Source organism: Octopus bimaculoides, chromosome 16 (genome assembly GCF_046866305.1).
Source record: "Octopus bimaculoides isolate indiv1 chromosome 16, ASM4686630v1, whole genome shotgun sequence".
NCBI lineage: Eukaryota > Metazoa > Mollusca > Cephalopoda > Octopoda > Octopodidae > Octopus > Octopus bimaculoides.
The window spans coordinates 58,233,168-58,260,188 of NC_142943.1; the positions used below are offsets into that span (position 1 = coordinate 58,233,168).

At 36.5% G+C, this 27,021-nt stretch overlaps 1 protein-coding gene across 3 annotated transcripts; it reads right to left on the reverse strand.

The window, feature by feature from the left end:
- Nucleotides 1–314: 314 nt before the first annotated feature.
- LOC106879379 (CBY1-interacting BAR domain-containing protein 1-A) lies at nucleotides 315–26,569 on the reverse strand. 3 transcript variants are annotated; one of them, XM_089364808.1, is made up of 10 exons: nucleotides 26,413–26,569; nucleotides 22,422–22,537; nucleotides 21,612–21,736; nucleotides 20,695–20,763; nucleotides 18,357–18,458; nucleotides 11,766–11,822; nucleotides 4,275–4,379; nucleotides 3,707–3,820; nucleotides 2,886–3,029; nucleotides 315–2,083 (listed from the first exon to the last, which is right to left on the reverse strand). In XM_089364808.1, exons 1-10 carry the CDS (start codon nucleotides 26,442–26,444, stop codon nucleotides 1,910–1,912), a joined length of 1,038 nt encoding a protein of 345 aa, XP_089220934.1. In that variant the 5' UTR covers nucleotides 26,445–26,569; the 3' UTR covers nucleotides 315–1,909. The 3 variants fall into 3 exon arrangements, with proteins under 3 accessions (XP_089220934.1, XP_089220935.1, XP_089220936.1); XM_089364809.1 differs by lacking the exon at nucleotides 26,413–26,569 and adding an exon at nucleotides 26,249–26,295; XM_089364810.1 differs by lacking the exon at nucleotides 11,766–11,822 and having other exon boundaries at nucleotides 18,345–18,458.
- Between the last annotated feature and the right edge of the window lie 452 nt (nucleotides 26,570–27,021).

Consider the following 27,021-nt stretch of genomic DNA (forward strand, 5'->3'; position numbering starts at 1 on the left):
TATATATATATACATACATACATACACGCATACACACACAGGACGTGCTTCTTACATTTTCTGTCTACCAAATCCACTCACAAGGCTTTGGTCAGACTGAGGCCATAACAGAAAACACTTGCCTAAGATGCCATGCAATGGGAACGAACCCAGAACCATGTGGTTGGGAAGCATGCTTCTCATCACACAGCCATGCCTAATAAAAATTCTAAAGTTGTCAGATTATGTGATTGAGAATCGAACTTATAAACCACAAAACCGTGCCTGCTCCTATAAATAATTTTAGAAAATGAAATTTAAATTAGAAAACAAAATTTGTGAAAGTATTTTATTATCAATTACGTTTTTTTTAAAAAAAAAATGGAGAAAATAATTGTATAAAATAGAAAACGTGAAAGAAAAATAGACAAAAACAAAAACTACTGGTAGTTTTCTGTTTTTCTTGGATGGATCACCTGTTGTCAATTAATAATAATAATGATAATAATGATTTCAAATTTTGGTACAAGACCAATAATTTTAGTGGAGGGCTAAGTCAATTACATGAACCCCACCAGGGATGAAAATTAGAGTCGACCTCGGTGGAATTTGAACTTAGGACATAAAGACATGAAATGCTGCTAGGCATATTGCCCAGCATGGTAACAATTCTGTCAGCTCACCACCTTACTACTACTACTACTACTACTCATAATAATAATAATAATAATAATAACAATCCTTTCGGCTACAGGCATAAGGCCTAAAATTTTGTGGGGAAGGGAGCTTGTTGATTACATCCACCCATGCTAAACTATTTTATTGACCCCACCCGCCAAAAAGTGGAAAGGCAAAGCTGACCATGGCAGAATTTGAACTCAGAATGTAAAGCATTTTGTCCAGTGTGCTAACAATTTTGCCAGCTCACTGCCTTCATAATAATAATAATAATAATAATAATAATAATAATAATAATAATAATATTTTTAAAAAAGGATTGACAATAATAATAATAGTTTCTAACTTAAGCACAAGACGAGCAGTGTAGAAGATTAGTTGATGACACTGACTTCTGTACTTAGCAGGTAATTTATTTTATCGACCCTGAAAGGATGAAAGGTAAAATAAACTTTGACAGGATTTGAACTCAGAATTTAAAGGGCCAGAAAAAATACCACAAGGCACTTTTATCTAATACTTTAAACAGTTCTTCCAAATCACTGCCCTACACTAATGATTAAAACTACCATTGGTTTCTGTTTTAAGCACAAGGAACAAACATTTTTGGTGTAAGTGTACAGCCATCCTATTCAACACCCCCTGGGATTCAACTGGTATAAACTTCATCAAACTTAGAAAGGTGAAAAGTAAAGATAATGCTTGTATTTGACTAGTGCTTTATTTTATTGATCCCTGAATGATGAAAGGCAAAGATGATCTCAGTTTGGATTTGAACCTGAACTACGAAGAAACATGACTAAATATACAAAATATAAGACTATATTGTTTTTAACCCCCAGTGCTCTTAGTGGTTGTTATTTTATCAAACTTGGAAGGGTGGAAAATAAAAAAAACGACACTAGTAGGATCTGAACTTGGAATAGCATAACTAAATACCACAAGGTGTTTTCTCTAACATTCTCTAACAGTATATCAAATAGATAATGGTTTCATAGACAGACACAAAGCTAGAAGTTTTATGGTATGTATCAGCCGATTAAATTGATCCCAAGGCTTGACCAACGCTTTATGTGCCATATCTGCCAAAGAAGAAGAGAGAAAAAGAAAAAAAACAGGACAAGTAAGAAAAATTACAAAAAAAAAAAAAGAAATATATAGATAAAAAGTAATTTGTTTAGGCTATGTAGGGATCTAGGAGGGGATTCCTTGTAATATGGTAAAGGCACTGCACAGTTTATATGCAGGACAGCTAATAAATTGACATATTAGTGCCTTGCATTGAGCTTATTCTGTTGGAGCTATCAAAAGTAGTATGCTTATCATCTTCTTCAATGTCATCCTCGTCGTCGTCGTCGTCATCATCGTCATCTTCATCGTCATCATCATCATCATCATCGTCGTCGTCATCAACATCCTCAAATGTCTACAAAAAAAGAAAGAGGAAAAAGTATAAGAAAAACTATACAAATATATATATATATATATAATTGTTGTCCATCACAGGGTCCAGTCCTTACTGTGGTGGCTTGTGTGACTTGCGGCCCTGAGAGCTAGGTCAATGCTGCTTTCCATGCTGCACAGGTCAAAGTATAGAGGCCACTTCTTCCCAGAGGTCAAAAATGGGTCTACACGTTTACATAGGGCCAAGACCCCTACCTACAAAACAGCAAAGCTACGAAAGCATGGATGATAATTCAAAACCAACAAGGTCTGAAAGCTATACCAGAGGAGGGCAAGCTCCAGGTAGAGTTTCCTATGTAGGACAGGTTAAAGGATAGAGGTCAGACTAATATGGACGTCTCTTCCAAGAGGTAAAAAATGGTTTTGCATAGGGTCAAGCTTCCTGTAGCTGGTTGTCGATACAATCTGCACCCAACAAATATTGCAAGCAGGAGAGGATGGGCAAAATAGCCCAAAACCAGTTGGTCAGCTGGTCTTGTCAAGTCACTAGAAGATGGCAAGGGTTCGTTCCCTTACTTGCAATATATATTGGGTGCAGATTGCATTGATTACCAGCTGGAGGAGGTTCCTCCTGGGGTTAAAAACAGTAGTAACATCAGTTCCAGCGGGACAGCCATGTACAATGTACAAGTAGTGATAAACATTACTTCTCAGTATAGGCACTACTTTCATCTCTTATAGAGATTTTCTAACTAGCTACTTCGCTTGATATCAATAAGGTTTCACCGAAAATAAAAATTTGAAGAAATTTCCCTGCTACATACCATTACTGAAGACATAGTCTGCGGAATTTTGCCAAGTGAGCTACTGTCTGGCTTTGACATGCGAGGTGAGCTTTCTATCGATGCTTTCTGAGCTATTTCCATTCGAGATATGAAAGTTGGTGGATGTATGTGTTTCCGAAATTCCTATAAAAAAGTTGCATTAAGTTAAAAGTGAAGGAAGAGGCAAAAAAAAAGAGAAGCATACACAAACACACATGCAATCATTTGACTTGCTAGAAACAGCAGCAAAACCTATTTTCAATCACACCACATCTTCTTCCGAAACTAATGGCCACATTGGACAACTTCAGTGGAATTTGAACTCAGAACATAAAGACAGACGAAATACCGCTAAGCATTTCGCCCACCGTGCTAACGTTTCTGCAAGTTCACCACCTAAGAAAGCAAACTTCTTACCACACAGCCATGCCTACACCTATGTAAATCAATCCTGGAACGACAGGCTCTGGTACAGTTGGGGCAAATATGTAGGCTTTGGTCGAATGAGGGTTGTGACAATAATTCATTCCTTCTTTTGTGTTTCTCATCTGCCACAGCTGCTCTGGCCTTCTCAAAGTTGCTTGCAGCATTCTGGATGCAGTCTTGCCACAAATCTCAACCATGTCAAAGATAAATGGTTAGACTCTCCAAGTGCAGAGAGACAAAACAAAAACTCACAAGCTATTCTATCCAACATCCCAATCAATGCCACCTTCTACCAATTTTCCATTTTCACGACAACATAAAACAATATATACATATATATATATACACACATATATATATAAGTGTTTATTGTATAGAACAAACAAGGGTCTTACATCAAGATCGTCTTCCACATTGATATCTGAGAGATTCTGGAAACAAATGGTGTATAATTCTAAAGCTTTGCAGTGGAACGTCATCTCTGTTCGTACAAAATTCAATAAAACTTTCTACAAAGAAAATAAATACATACAAATATAAACACAAAATTAAAATATTTCTTTCTTTTTCTCTTTTTTTTTTTTTGTTTTGATTAATCTCATCTCATCTTTAAAGATGAAAGATATTTTCATTGTTTACATCAACAAGGTACTACTACAGAAACTCAACCAACAAAACATGATGCAATGTGCATTGAGGAAAAGGTACTGACAGAAATTGGGATCAGTGTGCATATGTGTGTGTGTATATTATATATTCATATATATATATATACACACACACAATCATCAGTCAATTTTTCATCTGATGATCATTTTGTCATGAAACTTGAGTTGCAAGAATGAAATTCAGTTTGAATAAACTGTACACACTACACTATGTATTTGTTACACTCTTCTTCATTCATTCACTCACTAAACATTTGAACACACACACACGACAGTGTTTTTCTTCTTTGCTTACCTTCATATCAGTCAGCTTTTGCAACTCAAATGCATCCATTTCTTTCTCCAGCACTTTACTGCACCGGGTGGCCTCAACACTTGCTTTCGCATAGTCTGATTTGGCCTACAAGTGAAGGAGAGAAGACACATGTTAACCAACATCAGACAACATCAGTTTAGTGGCTTTATTCAAAGTGCACAGGTAACGGGTTAGTAAGGGCACATCTCAAACTCTTTAGATGTTTTTGTTACAGGTATTATTGTTTACACCCAGGTGAGTCCTAGGCAATCATAATTATGGCGAAAAGTAATCCAATGTTGTCCATCTTGTCTTTTTTTTTTTTTTCAGACACAATATCAAGGACTACACTATCCAATAAGTTCACCATAAGGTGATAGGGTGTGCTTTCAGGCAGATTAAGCTGCTGAAAAGTTCCTGGCTTTAAGGGTGTCATGAGAGGCCTAGTTGGAGGCCCAACCTCCTGAATTCTTTTACAGGGCTTAGAAAAACTGAAGGACCAGGGAATATGTTGAATAAAATAATTAACTGATCCTCCTGTATTTTCTTTTACCCAAAGCCAGGAACTTTACAGCACCCCCTCATATATATATATATATATATGTGTGTGTGTGTGTGTGTGTATGCGTGTGTACATGTGAGTGTGTGTGTGTGTGCGTGTATGTATGTATGTTTACAACTCATACAAACACACGAGGAGTATACATACATGTGTGTGTGTGTGTGTGTATGAATGTGTACACGCACACATACATGTATATATGTTAGAAACTGAAGATTCTATAAAAGTAAGTTTAAATTTCACATTTCTGATTGTTCAAAAGATTCAAAAGAACCATCAGAATAATGGAATAATCAGATGCATGAACTCTAGAGTTATGATTAAAAAAAAACTTCAGAGTCTAATATAAAAAAAATAAAAAAACACACTGAGTACTTTTTTCTCTGTTTGTAAAGGTAAACATTCCTTAATTTAATCTTTATCCGTGTGTACCCTTCTGGATATGACCATATTCATGTGTGTTCATATGTATATACACATATAAGAAAATATATACATAAGTGGATAACTATGTGTGCATGTCTATTCTATACATATCTATTGGCTATGTGCAATGTATGCATGGTGTATGTATGTGCTGCATGTTACTAAATATTAGTATATTTCTTTTCTAGTCACATGAACACAGTAGCAGTAATACATAATAGTAACTATAGCAAAAGTGTAAAAGTTCAAAGCAGTTTATGTAGCATATGTGGTGAATGTTAGCAGAAACAAAAGTAGACAGTACACGGGTATGTAAGTTCATTAGTAAACCGGACATGACAGTAACGAAGGAAGAGTTTATCTCCAAGCAGTCAGTCAGCTTAATTAATTACGTGATAAATTAATTACGTGATAAACCCATTTACCCTGTATCAAATATATAACACACACACAGATATATCTTTTATGTGCCCTTATAGTACCTGAAAACAAAAGGATGCACATACACCAAAATTCCACAAAATTCCATGCTAATGCACGTTCTGAACACTAGCTTAATAACGACTAAATTATTTACCTAAATTCTTCATTATTTTTAAAATTCAACGCCGCATAAAAGGTGACTGTGCCAGCACCATGTTAAAAAGCACCCATGCCGGTGACACACAAATGGCACCCATGCCAGTGTCACATAAAAAGCACCCAGTACACTCTGTAAAGTGGTTGGCATTAGGAAGGGCATCCAGCCATAGACAACATGCCAAAACAGACAATTGGAACCTGGTTCAGTTCTCCAGCTCTGCCAGCTCTTGTCAAACCGTCGAAATGCATGCCAGCATAGCAAATGGACAATGATGACGATGATAAAACAAAGGCACTATATTTGAAAAGAAAAACGGTAATGAAACTTAAAGTCACTCTCAGCACCATGGGCCACTTGTACAACTTTACTTCTGCCACTGAAATATTCAAACTGTAGAATCTTTACTCAATGTGCTTTTTCCCATTTTGTCTATGAATAAATGACAAGCAACCCAAGTAGAAGTAAGTTTGCCAGGACATTACTGACTGGGAGTCTGAGAATTCATAGGGCCATTTACCCAGTTTCCATGGCATATATATAAGTGACCGGGGTCACAACATTCACCCTGAACAGGAAACCGGGCCATCACACAGTTACATATTTAAGGTTAAATGGGGTGCAGCAACATGAAATGAAGTGTTTTTTCGCTCAAGAAAATAATGCACCACTATTTTTTTCCACCTTGTTTCATATTTATGTGCTTACTCTGGTATATATATATATATATATTAAGCATGTTTTAAGCAAGCAGAGACATAGGGGTTAGTTAATTTAGATTTTTACACAGAGTACTACTTTAAAATGCATGCATGCATGTGGGTGTGGGTGTGTGTGTGTGTGCACGTGCACAAATGGTTAGAGTACATTATATTAGTTAAAAGTTTGTTTTAAAAATCAAAGAAATATATATGATGCTTATGAAGCATACACCAACAAGAAAAAGAAAGAAAAGAGAGCAAAGAAACACTTGAAAGAATTAATAGACAATGATACTTACTGTGATTATTTCATATAATAATAATAATAATAATAATAATAATAATAATAATAATAATAATAATAATAATAATAACAACAACAACAACAACAACAACTGCTGAGCTGAAAGGGAAACAAACCCTCAGAAGCTACGTCCACAAAAGAAAGTATTTACTAACCAATGCAATCCTACGTCACAATCATTTTTACAAAACAACAACAAACCACAGCCCAAAGATGAAGTTAAAGCAATAAAAACAAAAAGCACCTCACTAATAAATAAAAAGAAATGGCAATTATTGTTATAATGAGATATAACATGTTATGACAGTATGTTATGATATTAGTTATGTGTTAAGATTGATGTCAGTACAAGTGTTGTATCATATTATAGCAAAGCAGCATGTATTTATGACATGAGAGAGTATGATGAGATATTTTGTGATAGGTTTTCATTATAATGAGCTTACCAGATATTGGAAGTATGATAACATTCTGGCTAGATGAGATATACAATGATATAGCATATATGACATTAAATGTTGTGAGATCCTATGATTATGACACGGATACAGAGAGACACAAGTATGTTGTGTCAGAGATAGATACAGTATGCACAATATTAATATGACGGAGATGTTACAAATTAAGAGAACATTCTAGTGACATTACAAGAGTTATGAAATTGTGGTGAGATACCTCTAGTTATGACATCAATACAATGAGCAATGAGATGTAGTAATGTTATGATATTAGTATGATGAAATGCTACATGTTGTAGAGATATTGTATGAGTTATGAAATCACTGTAGCGATATAGTATAGTTGTTACATGAATACAAGTAGGATAAAGCAAGTTATGATACAAGGCAAAGATGTTATTTTTAAAATGAAGTTACAATGAATACTATCCTTCCAAGTTAAAAATCTAGAAAACTATTTCTAACCTAGTTTATTAAACATTCTTGTTATCATTAATCATTATCATCACCATCACCATTTAACATCGACTTTTCGTGCTGGCATAGGTAGAAAACGGTTTGACACAGAACTGGCAGCATGGCTGCATCAAGCTCCAATGTCATCTTTGGCATGGTTTCTATGGCTGGATACCCTTCCAAATGCCAACCACTTTACAATGTGTACTGGGTGCTTTTTGTTTTTTGTTTTTTTTTCTTTTTTTCATGCCACCAGCACTAGTGAAGTTGCCATGTCATTTATTTGCAAGACAGAAAAAGAACAGAGGAGGAGAAGAAGGAAAGAGAGCAAAAAGTTCCCACTACGAAGAACAAGTATCTGGGAGAGACAGGCAGAGGTGAGTGGCTTTAATGAAAATTATTTTTTACTTCTTTTAGTCATTTGACGGTGGCCATACTGGGGCACTGCCTTGAAGAATTTAAATCAAACAAATCAATTCCAGTGCTTTTGTTTTTCTTAAGCCTGGTACTTATTCTATTGAACTCTTTTACTGAACCACTAAGTTACAGAGATGTAAACACACCAACACCGGTTGCCAAGCAGTGGAGAAGAGACAAACACAGACCCAAAGACACACACGCACACACACACACACACACACTGGGTGGGGGGAACACATATGCCATAGAAAGCGGGAAACCGGGCCCATGAGCCTGGCTAGGCTTTAAAAAGGCAGCTAATAAATAAAATATATATATATTCACGATGGGCTTCTTTCAGTTTCTGTCTACTAAATCCATTCACAAGGCTTTGGTCGGCCTGAGGTTATAGAAGAAGACACCTGCCCAAGGCGCCATGCAGTGGGATTGAATCTAGAACTATACGGTTGGGAAGCAAGCTTCTTACCACACAGCAGCATCATGTTAAAGTCAATAGCAAAGATTTTTAAAAAATCTTAAATCACATTCTTAAAAATCTGCCAAATACCTATATATATATATATATATATATATATATATATATACTGTGATGCTCTGCTTGAGAACCACTAATGTGTTATGTTGTCACTGTCAGAAGACAAACTGTGATACCAACATAAGGAAACGAGGAAAATTATATCAATGTTATATTAATACATTCATGTAATATCCTATTACATGGATAACCCGAGATACAAGAGAAATGAGATATCATGAGAACAATAAAACATTAGACCTTATGATATTATTAGGGACCTCAGAAAACACAGGTTATGCTATCAGTGCAAAGAGTTGGCTAGTAATGGAATATAACAGTGTAGTGAGATATACTATGAGAATATTCTGAAAATGTAATGAAGTATATTACAAATACTGTTACTATAGTGATACAATGTATAGACAGATATGTTATCAGTTAAGTGAAATACTAAGTGATATATTATCACTATTTTATATTACTACATTAATCCCAATCAAGTCACTTGCTAGGAAAATGCAACTTCGGGATAGTTATTATATCAGCCAGCATAGTAAGATAACATAAGGTAATTATGTTTATATAAGATGAGTTATATAAAGGTAGTGACAAAACATGAGCTATGATTCAGACAAATGAGATAATAAGAGCTGTGGTAGTAAAGTGAGATAGCATGAGTCACATCAAAGTAGTGATGTAACAGGAATTATATTAAACAGGATAACAGGCTAAAATAAATTAATAACTGTGTAGTTAAATGGTGGACCAGAGGCAAAGGAAATACTGTGGTTATATTGAAGTTGTAAAATTACATAAGTTATACCAGTAAGTTATACTAGTAAGTGATATATGAGAGTAATGAAATAGGTCACTATATCAGGACTATGATGTTGGAGCCAGACTCAAAAGCAATTACTGGGTAACCGAATTGCATGTAATAAGAAAATGGGTACTTTCCTATTATCAACAGTTATTATTTTTTTTTTATTTAGTAAAGGATTAGTAAATAAACAACTACTAGGTCATTACTCATTACTATGCTGCTGGTAAAAATATTTGTTAATCATGCACATGCTTTCATAAATTGTTCAAAGTGAAAGTCTTCTTTTGAAAATCTGTGTTGTGTTGTCTATATGTTGAAAGACACAGAAAAACACACACCCAAACAACCAAAATAACAGCTACATATTTATACGGGGTGTAATAGGTAAGTTGTTGCCATTTTATATTTTTAATTTTGTCTACTACACAGTATAGCAGGGTCAGTTGGACACCATCTGTGACAAAAACAGCACCATGACGCAATTCACTCTGCCAGAAATTTGGAAACGACATGCTGTACTGCTTGGCGTTCACACAAGAAGCTCCAATACGAACATTTCAGAGTGTTTGGGTGTCAATCTGAGGACATGTAGCAAGAGTGATAATAATCAAACATCCAGTCAACAATAGTGATGGCAACGTTATGCCTCCATTCATCTCAACATGGAAGCCTACATCAAGTGCCTAAAGGAGGTAATGCTGCCCTGGGTCAAAACTGCAGCTGCTGGAAGAATCTATGTCTGGCAACAGGACTCTGCACCAGACCACACAAGCAGCAGAACCCAGTCATGGCTGTCAGACAATTTCTGCAACCACATCGCCCCTAACAACTGGCCATATATATATACATATATATATACATATGGTCTTCTTTTGGAGTGCTGCATTGTGTTGACAGACTTGCACTTAAAATTCTCACGGTTTTAATCAATATCTGAAGAGCCAAGACAAATCCAGACATCATAACCACTCAACACTGAATGATCCCATGAAGTTTCATCTTTTTTTATGTCAGTATTTCTAAGTTTCATACATAATGGCATTGTCACTGAAACATGGAATTAATGAATGTAGAATACAATTATGTATATCATAGTTACTGAAATATTAGGCATACCGTACGAGAAATCAGTTAAAAATTATTTGGTATGGGTTACGGCACCTTTTTTTTTATATGCTTACTCCCCCTAACTATAGAACCTGGCTATGTTACTGCAAATAATTACACCTCCGAAATAGTTATAACATTAATCCGTGTAATGAGATGACAAAAGCCTTATTAGTTAGAGTAGTATGAGAACATATGTCAGGATAAGGTGAGAAACATAAACTGTATGAGTGTAGTGAATTAATACAAGTGACACTATTGTAATGAGACAGAATGAATAACACATCCGTAATGAGATAATATGAGTTATAATAGTATACAGGGTGACCCCCAAAAAACACAGAACCCATAAGAATTTTATTAAATCCTACAAAGGTCCAGCAAATTTCCTGAAATTTGCTGGACTTAAACTTCGGACTGTGTACCGTCATTCCCTTTGCATAAAAGTCATGTTCTTTTCAAAATATGCTCCAAATGGCATACATTGCGCAAACCCTTGCATACGTCGCACAAAATTGTCAATTACTCGGACACGTTCCTCTTTAGGGATTTCCTTGATTTCTCCTGTGATTGCTGCCTTCAGTTCACCAATCATTTAAGGGCTGTCCTGGTAAGCATTATCCTTGAGATACCCCAACACATAAAAATCGGTGGTGGGGTTCAAATGCGGTGAATGCAGTGCCTGCTTGCTCAATGTCATACTTCCTGCCGATCAATCCCTTCTGAAATTGCTCCCTCGGCCAGACTCAAGAGTCATTTTGATGCGTGGTGGGCGGCCCCGTCTTGCTGGAACCACTGTGCATCTCGATCTATCCTTATGGATTGTTTATTCAAAGATTTGTGGGTTCTGTTTTTTTGGGGGGTGGGGTCACCCTGTAATATGATGCTAATAGTTGCAGTATTAGTATAGCATGAAATAATAAGTTATCGCATGGGTGAAGAAAAATATTTGAAGCACAAAGTTTTGGCAGAAAACAGAAGAAAACCATAAAGCAATTCCTCTTCTAAGAACTAGCGTGGAATATATTATACATTAGTAACACACTTCTGACAGTTTGGAGCTATGTGAAACCCACCAAAGGAAAAAGAAACTAAAATATCATCAACAATAACAACAACAAAAAGTAGATTACGTACAGTGATCCAAGAGTTTACTGATTCAACTAAAACAAAAACAAAAATTATTACCTGAGCCTGGGAAGTCGTTAAGAAAATATTTAAATCCAGGAAAAAAATTTCAAATTTAGAATATAAACTATGATGGTAACGATGATGACAACAAAGCTAAAGGCGATGAGCATGGTAATGATGATGAGGATGATGATAGGTTGGTAGAATCGTTAGAGCATTAGACAAAATACCTAGTGTTATTTAGTTCAACCCCTTACATTCAAATCTTGAAGTCAACTTTACATTCTTTTTAGAGTCAATGAAATAACAACCAGTCAAGTACTCAAATTAAGATAATCAATTGTTCTCTACTCTCAAACCAAATTTCAAGTCTTGTGCCTATTTAAGACTATGTTCTGAGTTCAAATTCCACCAAGATCGACTTTGCTTTCATCCTTTCAGGATCAATAAATTAGGTACCAGTGAAACACCAGGGTCGATGTAATCAACTAGCCCACCCCCTCAATATTTCAGGCCTTGTGCCTATAGTAGAAAGGATTATTATTATTATTATTATTTACTTTTAATCTGCATGTTTGTTAAACCACTTGCTGAGACATACCCAGCATCCTATGTGGAAAGAAGTAGCAATGTAAAAAAACGAAAAGGATAAGAGATGTAACAGTATGACTGAAAGCTTGGGGAGGGGAAGTGGCAGGGGAAGTAGCAAAATATCTTCATGTAATACAACACAGACATTTAAACTGATAGGGTTTTTCTGAGGATGTTGTCAGTACTTGTCAGCACAATCTTTTGGATTTCTCTGAGACATAGTTCTCCTGCGATATTATCGAGATGTTTCTGACATCCCTGTCTTATCATACCTAGGATACCCACAATAATAGGAACAGTTCTTGCTTTAAGATGCCACATCTTTTGTATTTCAATTTCCAGTTCCTTATATTTACTTAATTTGTCAAATTCCTTTACAGATATACTTTTATCAGTGAGAACACTTACATCTATTAGTCTACAAGTATTTTCTTCTCTGCCTTTAATGACTGTGCCTGGTCAATTAGCCTTGATTGTTCTGCTGGTGTTGACTGGAAAATCCCAGAGGATAGTGACATTTTTACCTTCAACGACTGGCTCAGGATGATATTCACACCAATAAGCAGGAAAATACTGTCCTACCTTATCGTGGCGATTTTTGTATTCGTTTGGTGTCAGCACAGGACATCTCAAGATGAGACGGTCTATTGTTTCATCAAATTTATCTCAGAATCTGCATTTAGAGTCAGAACCATTTTGAAGAATGTTAGCCTTGTAGTTTTCGGTAAGTTGAACAATATGTTTAGCAGGCATTTCCTCTAACTCTGTACATTCTGAGTTCAAACGCCACAGAGGCCAACTCTGAGTCAACCTCTGTGGCATTTGAACCTTTTTGGGTCAGCTTTGTCCTTTTGGGGTTGATAAAATAAGAACCACTTAAGCACTGGAGTAGATGTAATCTACTTCACCTTCCCCGAAAATTGCTTATCTTGTGCCAAAATTAGAAAGAATTATTAACAACATCACATCATAAAAGATTACGTCCTTCAATTTATTTTGTGCCAGATTTCTGGCAATAATGTTAGTTAATTGCCAACTGTGCCCTCTTTTAACTGCAACAATACCCATACCCATAATATAAAAATATAACATTCATATTTTTCTAATACATGCCACAATATAAAGATGTTGCAAGTGAGAGGTGTCAGTTGTCTCAAGCGACCAACAAAACAGATAATGCATAAAATATTTCAATTGCAAAGTTGTGATGGCTTAACAGAAGCAGTTCTGTTGCAAACTGTGATGGCTTAACAGAAGCAGTTCTGTTGTAAACTATGATGTGGTGAGGTGAGGAGATATCAAACAGGTACGAGAAACTGTAACACAGGGTGAGAAATGTAAGTCTAACTGAAGTTACAAACTGTGAGTGACTGAGGTCGTGTCAGTTGTATGTGACAAGAGTTATACAGAGTTAAAAACGGTTACAGGCAATGAACTGGCAAAGCTGTTAAAATAGAGGGTAGATTACTTGGCAAGATTTGGTCCACATTTCTTGGTTTCGGGTTCAAATCCTGCCAAGGTCAACGTTGTTTGAATCCCTTCAGGAGTTGATAGAAAAAGTATCAGTACAGTAATGGCATCAATTCTTTTGTTTCTCTCTCTCTCATTTTCTTTCTCTCCCACTCTCTCTCTCTCTCTCTCTCTCTCTCACTCTCTCTCTCTCTCTATATATATATATATATATATATCTTTTCTGTCTCTTTGCTTCTCTCATCCCCCCCCTCTCACTCTCTCAAAGAAACACACTGACCTCAGACTTGGAAAAAGATGGGCTCTGCCAGGTTTAAATGCCCAACACATGCCATATGTCAGTCACGAGACTACCCCAACAAGTCTCTTAGGAGCTAAGGGCCCATGGAAAGAAGCAAACTGTAAGTGACTGTGATGATATCAAGCAGATATCATACAAGCTTTAACTACACAAACTGTGAAGGGTTGTGATGATATGAAATAGATATCACCTAAGCAATGTTATCATAAACTGTGCCGTTGTTTGGTAGAGTAATATCAAGCAGGCATGGCAAACTGTAACAAATTATGGTGATAGAAGGGAAAATAAGACATTTTGAGAAAACAAAGACATTTCAACTCCAACCATAACGGTAATAGTAAAATGTACAAAGGAACTAAATATTTATAATGATGTATATCTTAATTTCCAGTATATATATATATATATATATATATATACACACATACTTATATACATACACACACAAATATATATATATACAGGGTGTTCACAAAGTGTGGGTACATGGGGATTAACACATACTTTAAGAAATTATTATTTCTCATATTTAATTGTTTATGTTATAAATACATTTACTCCATGTACCCAGACTTTGTGGACACCCTGTCTATATATATAAGTATATGTATACATATATACATACACAATGAGAGAATGTCTGTTTATATGTTAAAGGGAAAGAGATGGCGTGTATGTAAATGGTGAATGTAAGAGGACAGAAAAGGCAAAATCTATAGAATAGTATAAAATTACAATCAGAAGAATGTATTTTCACTAATTACCAAAATATAAAAATAACAAATAACAAATAAATGAAACAAAACAAAAATGCACACACACAAAAAAGAAATTATTTCACAAGAAAATATTAATCAGAAAAATTTACATACATATATATGTAAATATATATATTTATATGTATGTATATATATATATATATATATATATATATATATTACGGAGATATAATTGCATAGCAAGTGACCTGATCTGAGATCGTGTGCTGGAACAAAAACAATTGCAGCGTGGAAGGTGTTTATAACCCATTTAAGAAACACACAAAATCTGTTAGATTCACTTCAACATTTAAATTTAACTTTGCCAAAATATTTTCGTCGCTTTGAGACTGCAACCTGTTCACTGACAAAATTCTGTGCATGTTTCTTAAATGGCTTATAAACACCTTCCACACTACAATTGTTATATATATATATATATATATATATATATATATATATATATATTGAAGAAAATATACAAGAAATTCACTTATTGCAAAAAGAAAAAAAAGAAAATTAACAACGCTTTTATACAATAATGCTATGTTTCAAAATAACCAGCGTGCTGAGAGAAAGTGCTGTATGCTTGTCAATATCAAAAATGCCATGCTTTGGACAAATTTTATGCAGAGCAAGCGTATAGTGGTCAAACAGACATGCTTTTCATTATAATCAATGCTATTACTATTATTATTATTATTATCATTATTAAGGCAGTGAGGTGGCAGATACATTAACATGCCTGACAAAAAATTCTTAGCAGCATTTCATCCATCTCTATGTTCTGAGGTTCAAATTTAACTTTGCTTTTCATCTTTTTGGGGTCAATAAAATAAGAACCAGTCGAGTACTGTGAGTGGACTAGTCGATTACATCAACCCCAGTGTTTCACTGGTACTTAATTCATCAACCCCAAAAGGACGAAAGGCAAAGTCGACCTCGGCAGAATTCGAACTCAGAACATAGCAACAGGCAAAATACTGCTAAGCATTTCGTCCGGTGCACTAACAATTCTGCCAGCTCACCGCCTTCTTAATAATAATAATAATAATAATAATAATAATAATAATGATAACAATAATGATGATCATGATAATGATGATGATTTAGGCACAAGGCCAGCAATTTGAGGGCGGCAGGGTCAGTTAATACCATTGACTTCCGTACATAAGTGATATTTCATTTTATCAGCCCTGGGGGTGATGAAGGGCTAACTCAATCTCACAAGGATTAACTTTGTCTTCCATCCCTCAGCGGTTAATAAAATAAAGTAGTAGTCAATTACAGGAGAAGGGATTGATTAATTAGTTTCCTGATTGATTAATTGATTAATCAATTTCTTCCTCAAAAAAAAAAAAAAAAAAAAAAAAAAACTGGCCTTCTACCGAAATTCGAAACGACAGCAACAATGTCGAAAACAATAGTTACATAACACAAACTTTGAACGTGGAAAGAAGTAGCAACGTAAAAAAACGAAAAGAAAAAAAATTCATAATTGCAAATACATTTCAGTCAGCCGTGCATTTATACTTTTCAACAAAGAATCCCACAACACCTTTTTAATTTCAAATTTTCAAATTCCTCCCACACTACAGGGCCTCCGTAGTCACCCCGGATAAAAAAAAAAAAGGGGTTTCATGCAACAATCAGAATCTGAGATGCAGCCCGAGATACAGATAGACTCTCGCAGGCTTTGTAGCTGCTACTGCTACTGCTGCCTCTACTATTACTACTACTATCACCACCACCACCACAACTATTACTACTACTACTACTACTACTACTACTACTACTACTACTACTACTACTACTGCTATTACTACTACTACTGCTACTACTACTAATAATAATACTACTATGGCTTGAGCCAACAAGGGAACCTCTATTATGCAGTCACTTGACCGGCAAGAAATAGCAGCGAAATCAACTTCAAATCTTGAAAGACAAAAAAATTTTTTTTTTTTTTTTTTAAATTTTTGAAGACACTGGGAAATGTAGTGTTGGATACCACTGTGCCTGAATGATCAGAAGTGATCATAAGAGATGGTCACATTTGGAGTTACTTCAGATCGTACGATTGCGCAATTAGAAATGACCTAGGATTAAACAAACACCAACCACAAACTACTATTATTAGTACTACTACTACTACTACTAATACTACTACTACCAAAAGACTATTACTACTAAAATAAGATCATGTCTTTGGGTAGCACACATGCTTGATTTCCTGACAGGAACATCAGGTGAATAATCTCATTTCACTGTGTTTTTAAGTTTTGTAAAACACAAAACACAAAAAAAAAAAACAGAAAAACAAACCCTACGCCCACAGTAAGACGAAGGACTGTTGCAAGTGAGAGGTGTCAAACGTCTGGACGATGACCAACTAATAATGCTGAGCCAACGAAGCAACCTTGGTGCAGTCACTTGACCGGGTAGAAATAGCAAGCGAGTCTCCCTCGAAAAAATGAAAGGCACTGCACAATGTGGTCCTGGATACAACTGGTCGGAATAATCAGAAGGGATGGTTATGACTGGACTGTCTTTGATCATACGCACACTGGATCTGGACTGGCCTTGGGGGGGGGGGGGGGGGGGGGGGGGGGGTTAAACAACAACAGCAACTACAGGTGGTGCTGCAACTATTTCTACTACTACTACTACCACCACCACCACCAACAACAACAACAACAACAATAACAACAACAACTACTACTACTACTACTAGTAGTAGTAGTAGTAGTAGTAGTAGTAGTAATGGTGGTGGTGGTGGTAGTGGTAGTAGTGGTAGTGGTAGTGGTAGTGGTAGAGCCAACAAACAAACCTCTAAGCAGTCGCTCAACTGGCAAGAAGTAGCAGCCAAAAATGTAGTGCTGGACACCATGGTGTTAGAAAGATTGGAAGGGATTAGAAGGGATGGCCACAGTTGGAATTACTTCAAATCATAGGTCTGCTCAAATCATAAGTGACTCAGGGGTTTTAAATAAACAGCAACCAGAATCAACAACTACTACTACTACTATAATAATAATAATAATAATAATAATAATAATTATTATTATTATTATTATAAGAGTTAATAATAATAATAATAAAAACAATTGCATGTTTAAACAAGTTAAACAAACGATCAACTAATTAGTTAGATATTTAATCAACTGACTAACAATAATAAAGTGGAATTGAACCTGTGTGTGTGTTATTATTGGTGCAATGACTCTCCCAAGACACAACAAAATAATAATAATAATAATAATAACAATAATAATAATAATAGAATAAAGATATCCCCACCCACCCCCAATTCATGCCTCATGCAGGAAATGACAAATAATTAAATAAAAATAATAAACAAATAATTGAATTAAAAAATTGAATAGTTAAAATAAAAATGATAAATTAGAAAATATGAAATAATCAAATATAAAAAAAAAAGATGAATATAATTTATATCATTGCCTTAGAGGATACAATCTGATGTTGATTGGTGGGACTTCGAAGGAGTAATTTGTTCATCTCTTGTCTTTTCTTTCCTTCACGCTCTTGAGCTGTGAATGAAGTCTTTAATTCATTCTGCAATTAAGAGAGGATAAAAGGTAATAAAAGACATCTTAGAATAATTTTGCTTGTCATTGCGTTACTTTGCCCATCAGTAACACTTTCACGTGATTAGAGAAAAAGAGAGAGAAAGAAAAGAGGGGGAGAGAAAAAGAGGGAGAGAGAAGCGTCCGACGTGATGTAAGAGGGAAGGTAATTGTGAAGCTTTCACATGATTAGTTGAAGGGAAAGAGAGGAGAAAGGAAAAGGAGGAAGAAAAAGAGGATAAGGCAAAGTGTGAGACAGAAAGAGGGGGAGTGAAGCACCCATGACATGAAGTAAGGAGAATGTAATATTCATCACATGGTTAAAAAAGGTAGTTATGGTATAGAGGAGGAGAGTTAAAAAATTCTTATAGTAAGAGAAAAGAACACAACAATAATATATGACCGAAATTTTATTGTTCCTTATCAATTTTGTTCAGTATTTTCATTAAAGTTCATTAAATAGTTCTTATAGGCACAGGAGTGGCTGTGTGGTAGCAGCTTGCTTACCAACCACATGGTTCTAGGTTCATTCCCACTGCATAGCATCTTGGGCAAGTGTCTTCTACTGTAGCCTCGGGCCGACCAAAGCCTTGTGAGTAGATTTGGTAGACGGAAACTGAAAGAAGCCCGTCGTATATATGTATATATATGTGTGTGTGTATATGTTTGTGTGTCTGTGTTTGTCCCCCCAACATCGCTTGACAACCAATGCTGGTGTGTTTATATCCCTGTAACTTAGCAGTTTGGCAAAAGAGACCGATAGAATAAGTACTAGGCTTCCAAAGAATAAGTACTGGGGTCGATTTGCTCAACTAAAGGCGGTGCTCCAGCATGGCCACAGTCAAATGACTGAAACAAGTAAAAGAGTAAAAGAGAGTATCGAAAAGTGGTAACGATACAAAAGGACAAAGAAATTATTTTATTAATTCATTATCATCATCATCACCATTGTTTAACGTCGGCCTTCCATGCTTCCAGCATGGAGTGGACAGTTTGACAGGAGCTGACCAGACTTCTGTGTCTGTTTTGGCATGGTTCCTACAGCTGGATGCCCTTCCTAACACCAACCACCCAGCAGAGTGAACGGAATGCTTTCCACATGTCACAAGCACAGGTGAGCATAATTTTACTTTCAAAAGAGAAATTCAGTTTTATACGAAGGAGGTCAATAAGTTATCGACATTGCCATAAAGAGATCAATGACATAAATTATCTGCTGACCCCTGCATTAAGTGGACACTTAAGTTGATGAAAATGAGTAAAAGGATACACAAATTAGATGAGAAGCCAATCAATCAGGCAATTGATGATTAACAATTGCTTTGCATTAATGAAATTAAAGAAGAGATATGGAAAGATGAAAATGTGACCAGCCAATTAATGCATTATATTTAATGAATATGTTAACAAAAATACATAAACACATGTAAGTGAGATGAGACAGAACCAAGCCAATGAAGCTATTTAATTAATGAGGGTTTGACATGAACAAAAATTAACAGACAGATATACATCAGAGATAAGAAAGAGACTGGCCAGTTAAAGTGTTACATTTAATGAATGCTTACATTAACGAATATGAGTGGATAAATACAGGTAAGATGAGAAAGAGGCCAGACGATCAAGCTATTAAATTAATGACTGGTAGATATTAATTGCTTGCACATTCATTTTTGTTAGTATATTTAATGAACAGTTACATTAACAAACATGAATAGTCACACAGTCCAATTTTTATTGCAGTGTGGGGGTTTGTACCACCTGACTAGCACCTGCACCGGTGGCATGTAAAAGGCACCGTTTGAGTATGGTTGATGCCACTTCCACTTTCTCAAGTCATGTCAACTCATAAGGGCCAGATTCTAGGTTTCATGGCGTTTAAATTCCCCACCTGGACGCCCATTCTATCTTTTTTTGTGGCACCAGCACAGGTGTGGCCACTAAATACTTACAAGACAAGAGCCCTCAACTAAGTAAGGGTATAGAATTAAGGGATGAGAAAGATAGTGGGACAGGAGCAGGTGTGTGTAGCTGAAGAGAGAGAGAGAGAGAGACATAGACAGACGAACGGACAGCCAGACAGACAGGGATGTGAGGTCAAGGTACAAAGTAGAAAAAGTGAACAGGTTCGTTAGTTCGCTAAAGTGAGAATAGCATGACAGATGATTAGAGAAAGGGAATGAGTTGGGTGCAGAGATGCTTATTGGAGTTAGGGAACAGCTTACCTTCTTTTGTTTACACTTGGGCCCATAATCAGAGAGAAGTCTCAAGACATTGGCATCAAGGCGTTGCACCTGAAATCAACAATTTGTAAATGGAAATCACTTTTTTAAAGCTGGGTGAGTTACATTGTTAGTTGTTTTGTAATTGTCATAAATATTAGAGAGTTTAGTTAACAGAATGTTACACTTATGGCTGAAGACGCTTTTATGGCTCGGCGAAGTGAGAAGAGGAAGTGAAATGGAAATATGTCAATCAAAATGATATGATCACATGATTAATCAAGTGATTAAATGATTCATTTTTGTTGGATGAAGGATCACAAGCTTTGAGGAACTATGAGCAGCTACAAAGTGAGTGCTGGTGGCAAGTAAAAAGCACCCACAACACTCTCGGAGTGGTTGGCATTAGGAAGGGCATCCAGCTGTAGAAACTCTGCCAGATCAGATTGGAGTGTAGAGTAGCCATCTGGTTCACCAGTCCCCAGTCAAATCGTCCAACCCATGCTAGCATGGGTGCTTTTACGTGTCATCGGCATGAGGGCCAGTCACACGGTACTGGCAACGGCCACACTCAAAAAGGTGTCTTTTATGTACCACCTGCATGGGAGCCAGTCCAGCGGCACTGGCAACGACCTCGCTAGAATGATCTTCTAACGTGCCAAATTTGAATAAATAAGCATTGCATTTAAGACAGGAATCCAAATGTTAAAGGGTTAAATCCTACCCAACCATTCCAAGAGAAGGTGGAGACATTGGCTATTAGAGTACTAGATACAGTAAGAAAAGACAAAACTGGAATATCTTTGAACATAAAGCTTCTAGGAAGATAACTGGGCACAAAACAACAACAACAACAACGACTACAACCTCTTCAATAACTGAAATTATGTTTCCACAAGCAAATCAAAAATGCATCTTACCTCAGCCTGCCGGTAATCTTGAATTGTGGACAAATTCTCAGCAAAAGTCGTGAGACATTTCTTGGAAGTGGGGTTCAAAGTTTCTTTGTCTACGTAGTTGACAATCAGCTGCGATATTTCATCACCTTTCAAAAGTAAAACAGCCATTTTTTGTGAATTTGAAAGTCACATATAATTCAACTTTCCACTGGACTGGATATACATATACTTCAATTTGGGGAACTACAGCAGGTGTGTGTGTATATATGTATATACATATATGTCTTTATTGCCCACAGGGGGTTAAACATAGAGGGAACAAACAAGGACAGACAAAGGGATTAAGTCAATTACATCGACCCCAGTGCATAACTGGTACTTATTTAATTGACCCCCAAAAGGATGAAAAGCAAAGTCAACCTCGGCGGAATTTGAACTCAGGAAGGCATTAGGAAGGGCATCCAGCTGTAGAAACTCTGCCAGATCAGATTGGAGCCTAGTGCAGCCATCTGGTTCGCCAGTCCTCAGTCAAATCGTCCAACCCATGCTAGCATGGAAAGCAGACGTTAAACGATGATGATGATGATAACACAAACTAAACACAATTGTGTCAATGTGGCAAGTATTATATGAGTGTAAGTGTAATTTTAAAAAGAATTCTCTTTGTAACATTCAATGCTCAATCATTAAGTAAATGTAACAGAAAAATAAAAACAAGAAGATGACAAAATAATTCCAGAAGAATATTATATTATGAGTGAACAATATGAAATCATCAGAAGATACAATGCATATCCTTCATTTGTGAGCAAGTATGAATGGGTAACTTACCTTTGTCCCGGATTTTGGCAGTTTTTCTAGTATAAGAATTAAAAGACACACAGAGATCACCAAAATATTTTTCAACGTGTGCTAACCGGTCTTGGACGAATTTTGAAGTAAATGGACTGGAAAACAAGAAACAAAAACAACAATAAATGCTTCAAACACTGGCATAAGGGCAGATATTGTGGAGAAGGGGTTAGTTTTTTTTTTCACTAGATCAGGAGTTCTCGACCATTTTCTTTTTTATCTATGGACCCCCTTGATTACCATTTTATTCTTGTGGACCCCCACAGTCATTCAATGTTTAAAAACCAGAAACTTCTTTCAAAATTCCTATTTTGTTTTCCACACATTAACTTGCATAAATTGATCTATGTAAAATGTTAGAGAAAGAAACCTAGCCCTTTCTTGCAATACATACCAATACATACATCTACTCTTTTACTTGTTTCAGTCATTTGACTGCAGCCATGCTGGAACACCGCCTTTAGTCAAGCAAATCGACCCCAGGACTTATTCTTTGTAAGCCTAATACTTATTCTATTGGTCTCTTTTGCCGAACCACTAAGTTACGAGGACATAAACACACCAGCATTGGTTGTCAAGCGATGTTGGAGAGACAAACACAGACACAAACATATACACACACACATATATATATATATATATATATACACACATATATACGACAGGCTTCTTTCAGTTTCCGTCTACCAAATCCACTCACAAGGCTTTTGGTCGTCCTGAGGCTATAGCAGAAGACAATTGCCCAAGGTGCCATGCAGTGGGAATGAACCCGGAACCATGTGGTTGGTAAGCAAGCCACTTACCACACAGCCACTCCTGCACCTAGAGCAAAATTTTTCAGGGTCCCTTAAAATACTATTGTGGATCCCCAATTTACTATTGTGTCGCATGGACCCCCACCAACCTTATGTATACCCTGGTTGAGAACCACTGCACTAGATAATTAATTCCAGGTTTAAAGGGTAAACGACTCCTTTCAGTCACGAATGACTATGGGATTGCACCTAGAATGTTACCTCTGAGGCACGAGTCTGGGCAAGGTTGTTTATGGAAGACCAGCAGTCATCCATGCATACCAGCCTCCACTCACAACACCACTGATGGTATCCAAGAGAAAAGCAAAGGCTGACACAGCTTGGCACCAGTGATGTCGCAACTCATTTCTACAGCCGAGTGAAGTGGAGCAATGTGAAATAAAGTGTCTTGCTCAAGAACACAACATACAGCCTGGTTATAAACTAATTCTAGAAAGCAACAAAAATCTAATTAGAAATACTTATGTGATGAGGGGATGCTAATTAGGAAAGTGGTTACACTTTGCGAGTGTAGTGGGTGGGTTTTTTTACGTGCCACCAGCACGGGAGCCATTGACCTGACACAGACATCGACCACAACTACGGTCTCACTTGACTTGCTTGTGTAGACTTGTCAAACCAAGTGAGACTGTAGTTGTGGCCAATGGTGGTATCCTGTCAATGGCACCCATGCCGGTGGCATGTTAAAAAACACCCACTACACTCTCGGAGTGGTTGGCATTAGGAAGGGCATCCAGCCACAGAAACCTTGTCATATCAGATCAGAACCTGGTGCAGCTCCCTGGCTTACCAGCTTTCAGTCATACCGTCCAACCCATGCCAGCTTGGTAAACGGACGTTAAATGACGATGATGAGGAGGAGGAGGAGGATGACTAATATTAATAAAGTATCCATGGGAACACATCGATCGACGAGCAGTTTCAGTTTATCGAACTCGAAAGAAAGAAAGGCAGAATTTGAACACGGAACATTCAAGAAACTTAGTACTGCCGCTAAGCAATTTGTCCGACGCGCTAACAAATCTACCAGTCTACCTCCTTAAAATAAGAAAATGTCTATATCTGAAGAGAATGTCATAGCACAAAAGGAATAATTTTATAGCATCGTCTAAGTTGTTTGTATCACTGGCCAAGTGAAATCGATTCGGGACGATGATATCCTAGTTTTATAAACGAACTCCATGAAAGATCCAAAAGTTACACAATAACGAGGGTGGAAGGGAGATAACCTAGGCTGTATCTAAAGGTGACGTAACTGCGAAGACTTATGTTCGGCTCTGAAATATTTATACAAATGGGAACGTGCTAATTTCAAATCCTGCCAAGGTCGACTTTATCTTTAATTTTTTTCGGGGTCGATAAAATAAAGTATTCGTGAAATACTGGCATCGAGGTAATCTAGTGACCTCTTCCCTCAAATTTCAGTCCGCGCCCTATATGAGAAACAAAATATATATTTACATAAATGCTCCAGATGTCCCCTAAATGTACAGTTTCTAAATGTAGGGGTCTGTGTCAGACAGAGTGGTTCTTTTTTTTCCCTCCCAACCAACATCTTGGCATATTATTGGTATATATTTTATTGACTTGCCAATCTCCGGAATTGAAAGATATGTTATATTTAAACATTTGAGTGCCAAACACTGAATATCACAACACCGTGTGTAATATTTGGTTATCTTAATTAAATGCTTGCACTAATTACACACATATATGTACAGCTGTTAGCCAGTTGGGGGGGGGGGGGGTAAATCAGGTGTAATTTGTTATATAATAACGAACACACAACAAGAAAAGCAGGAACTTTGGAATTTGGCATGTTAGAAAATTCAAATTCCGCCGAAGTCGACTTTGCCCTTCATCCTTTTGGGGTCGATAAATTAAGCACCAGTCGAACCTTGGGACATGGGTAATGTTATCGACTTGTCTCTTCCTCGAAATTGCTCGCCTTGTGGCAAAATTTGAAATGATAATTATTATCATTACAGAAGCGAGATGGCAGCATTGTCAGTACGCCAGACAATATGCTGAGCGGTATTTCTTCCAACTCACTGCGCTCTTAGCTCGAATCCCATAAAGGTCGACTTAGCCTTTCATCCTTTTGGAGTCGATAAAATAACCAGTCGAGCACTGGGATCGGTATAATCGATTAGCCCACCACCAAAAATTCCAGCCTTTGTGTGTATAATAGAAAGGATTATCATCGGTGTTAATTTCATTTATCCAAAGTTTTCAAGAATTTTTGCAACCTCTTCAGTACGAGGACAGACAGCAAGTAATAAAATCGCTATTGCTTAGCCCAATGTCAAAGACATTCCAGCCGTGAATATCCCATCTTTTTTAACTACTTTATCTGATTTGTCCTATGCGCTGGATTGTAAGGTGTGATTTGATGGAAATTTAGCTGCTGTTTCTAGCTGGTTGTACAAACAAGTGGACGTTCCTCTCACTGGTTCACTGTATATACATAACCATTGCGTATGGTTATTATATACATAACCATTGCGTATGGTTATTACATACACACACCATATATATACATAGCACGTTAAGAAACAGACAAGTATATAACGTGACAGACAGACAGACAAATATCGGGTTGTTTACCAATTCAAATATGCTTGCGGCATATTCGAACTGTAAGAAAGCAACTCACTTAATAGAGATAGAAAGACAGACAGAAATTTCAAACCCCAAAGAGATTGGTGTTGGTCTGCGATGGCAAAATCGGCGAAAAAAATTTTGAACTTTCTGTCGAATTTGCTATATATGTTCGTATGTGTGTATGTGTGTGTGTGTGTGTGTGTGTGTGTGTGTGTGTGCAGGCAGAGAGAGAGAGGCGAGCACGTAAGATTGAGAATTAAATAGATTAGACTGTGCAATCATTCACATAAACATATATCCTGATAAAACTAGACAGATTTACGCTGTGACGAGTATAAAACTACTCTACATCCGGCTGTGGAATCATATAAGAAGAGAATGACTAACACGAAAGCAATTCTCATCTTCTCTACTCGCATACTCCGACATTCTTTATAAAGTTTTACGACACGTCATTGTACAAAGTGGAAAAACTCAGAGATCTTTCTGAAATATTAAAGTGAACTCAGTAAGTATATGACGTGAAAAAAAAAAAAGAGACCATTGTTTACCTAGATGTAATTTCAGCACCAGATCGATTCATCCTTTAATAAAAAAAAAATAAAATTCTGTTGTCAGTGGGAACAAACAAAAACAACGATACCGAAGCTAATCTCACAACAGTAGAGAGCTCCATAAAGTTGCGGCGGATGATTCAAAATTCAACAGAGTTGTCTCTCAATAAGAAGCAGCTATCCAAGGAAAACAACTCTTGTCAAAAACATGTTTATTAATTCCCTTTACAATGTGTTTTTTTTCTTTTTCCTTTTTTTTTTTCTGTGTTCCTGGGATAATGTTTTCTCAAAAATCAAATGGGAAGCATTGTTAGAGCCGTTCAGTCGCCGGACAAAACGAGTTCCGATATAAACCATGATGGAAATCGCATTTATTGCTTCACATCCTGAGATTGAAATCTAATAGTTTATCCATAACAAAAGTAAAGTGAGTCGAAGGGAAAAAGAATAGAAGTTCATTTAGCAGTAATAAAAAATTGCATTTATTTCAATTACAAGTTAAAGCAATTTCATTTCATATCACACACATAGTTGTAATTGGGAAAGTCATAATCTCCACAAGATCTTGTTTAACGTTAACACACACTGCTGCTACTGAGACCCCCT

Coding starts and splice junctions, on each gene's coding strand:
- LOC106879379 (XM_089364808.1), bottom strand. CDS start 26,444: ATGAATCGATCTGGTGCTGAAATTACATCTAG. Junction 21,737..22,421: donor TGCCAAAATCCGGGACAAAG/GTAAGTTACCCA, acceptor TACTTTTGAAAG/GTGATGAAATATCGCAGCTG. Junction 3,821..4,274: donor AAAAGCTGACTGATATGAAG/GTAAGCAAAGAA, acceptor TTTTCTTTGTAG/AAAGTTTTATTGAATTTTGT.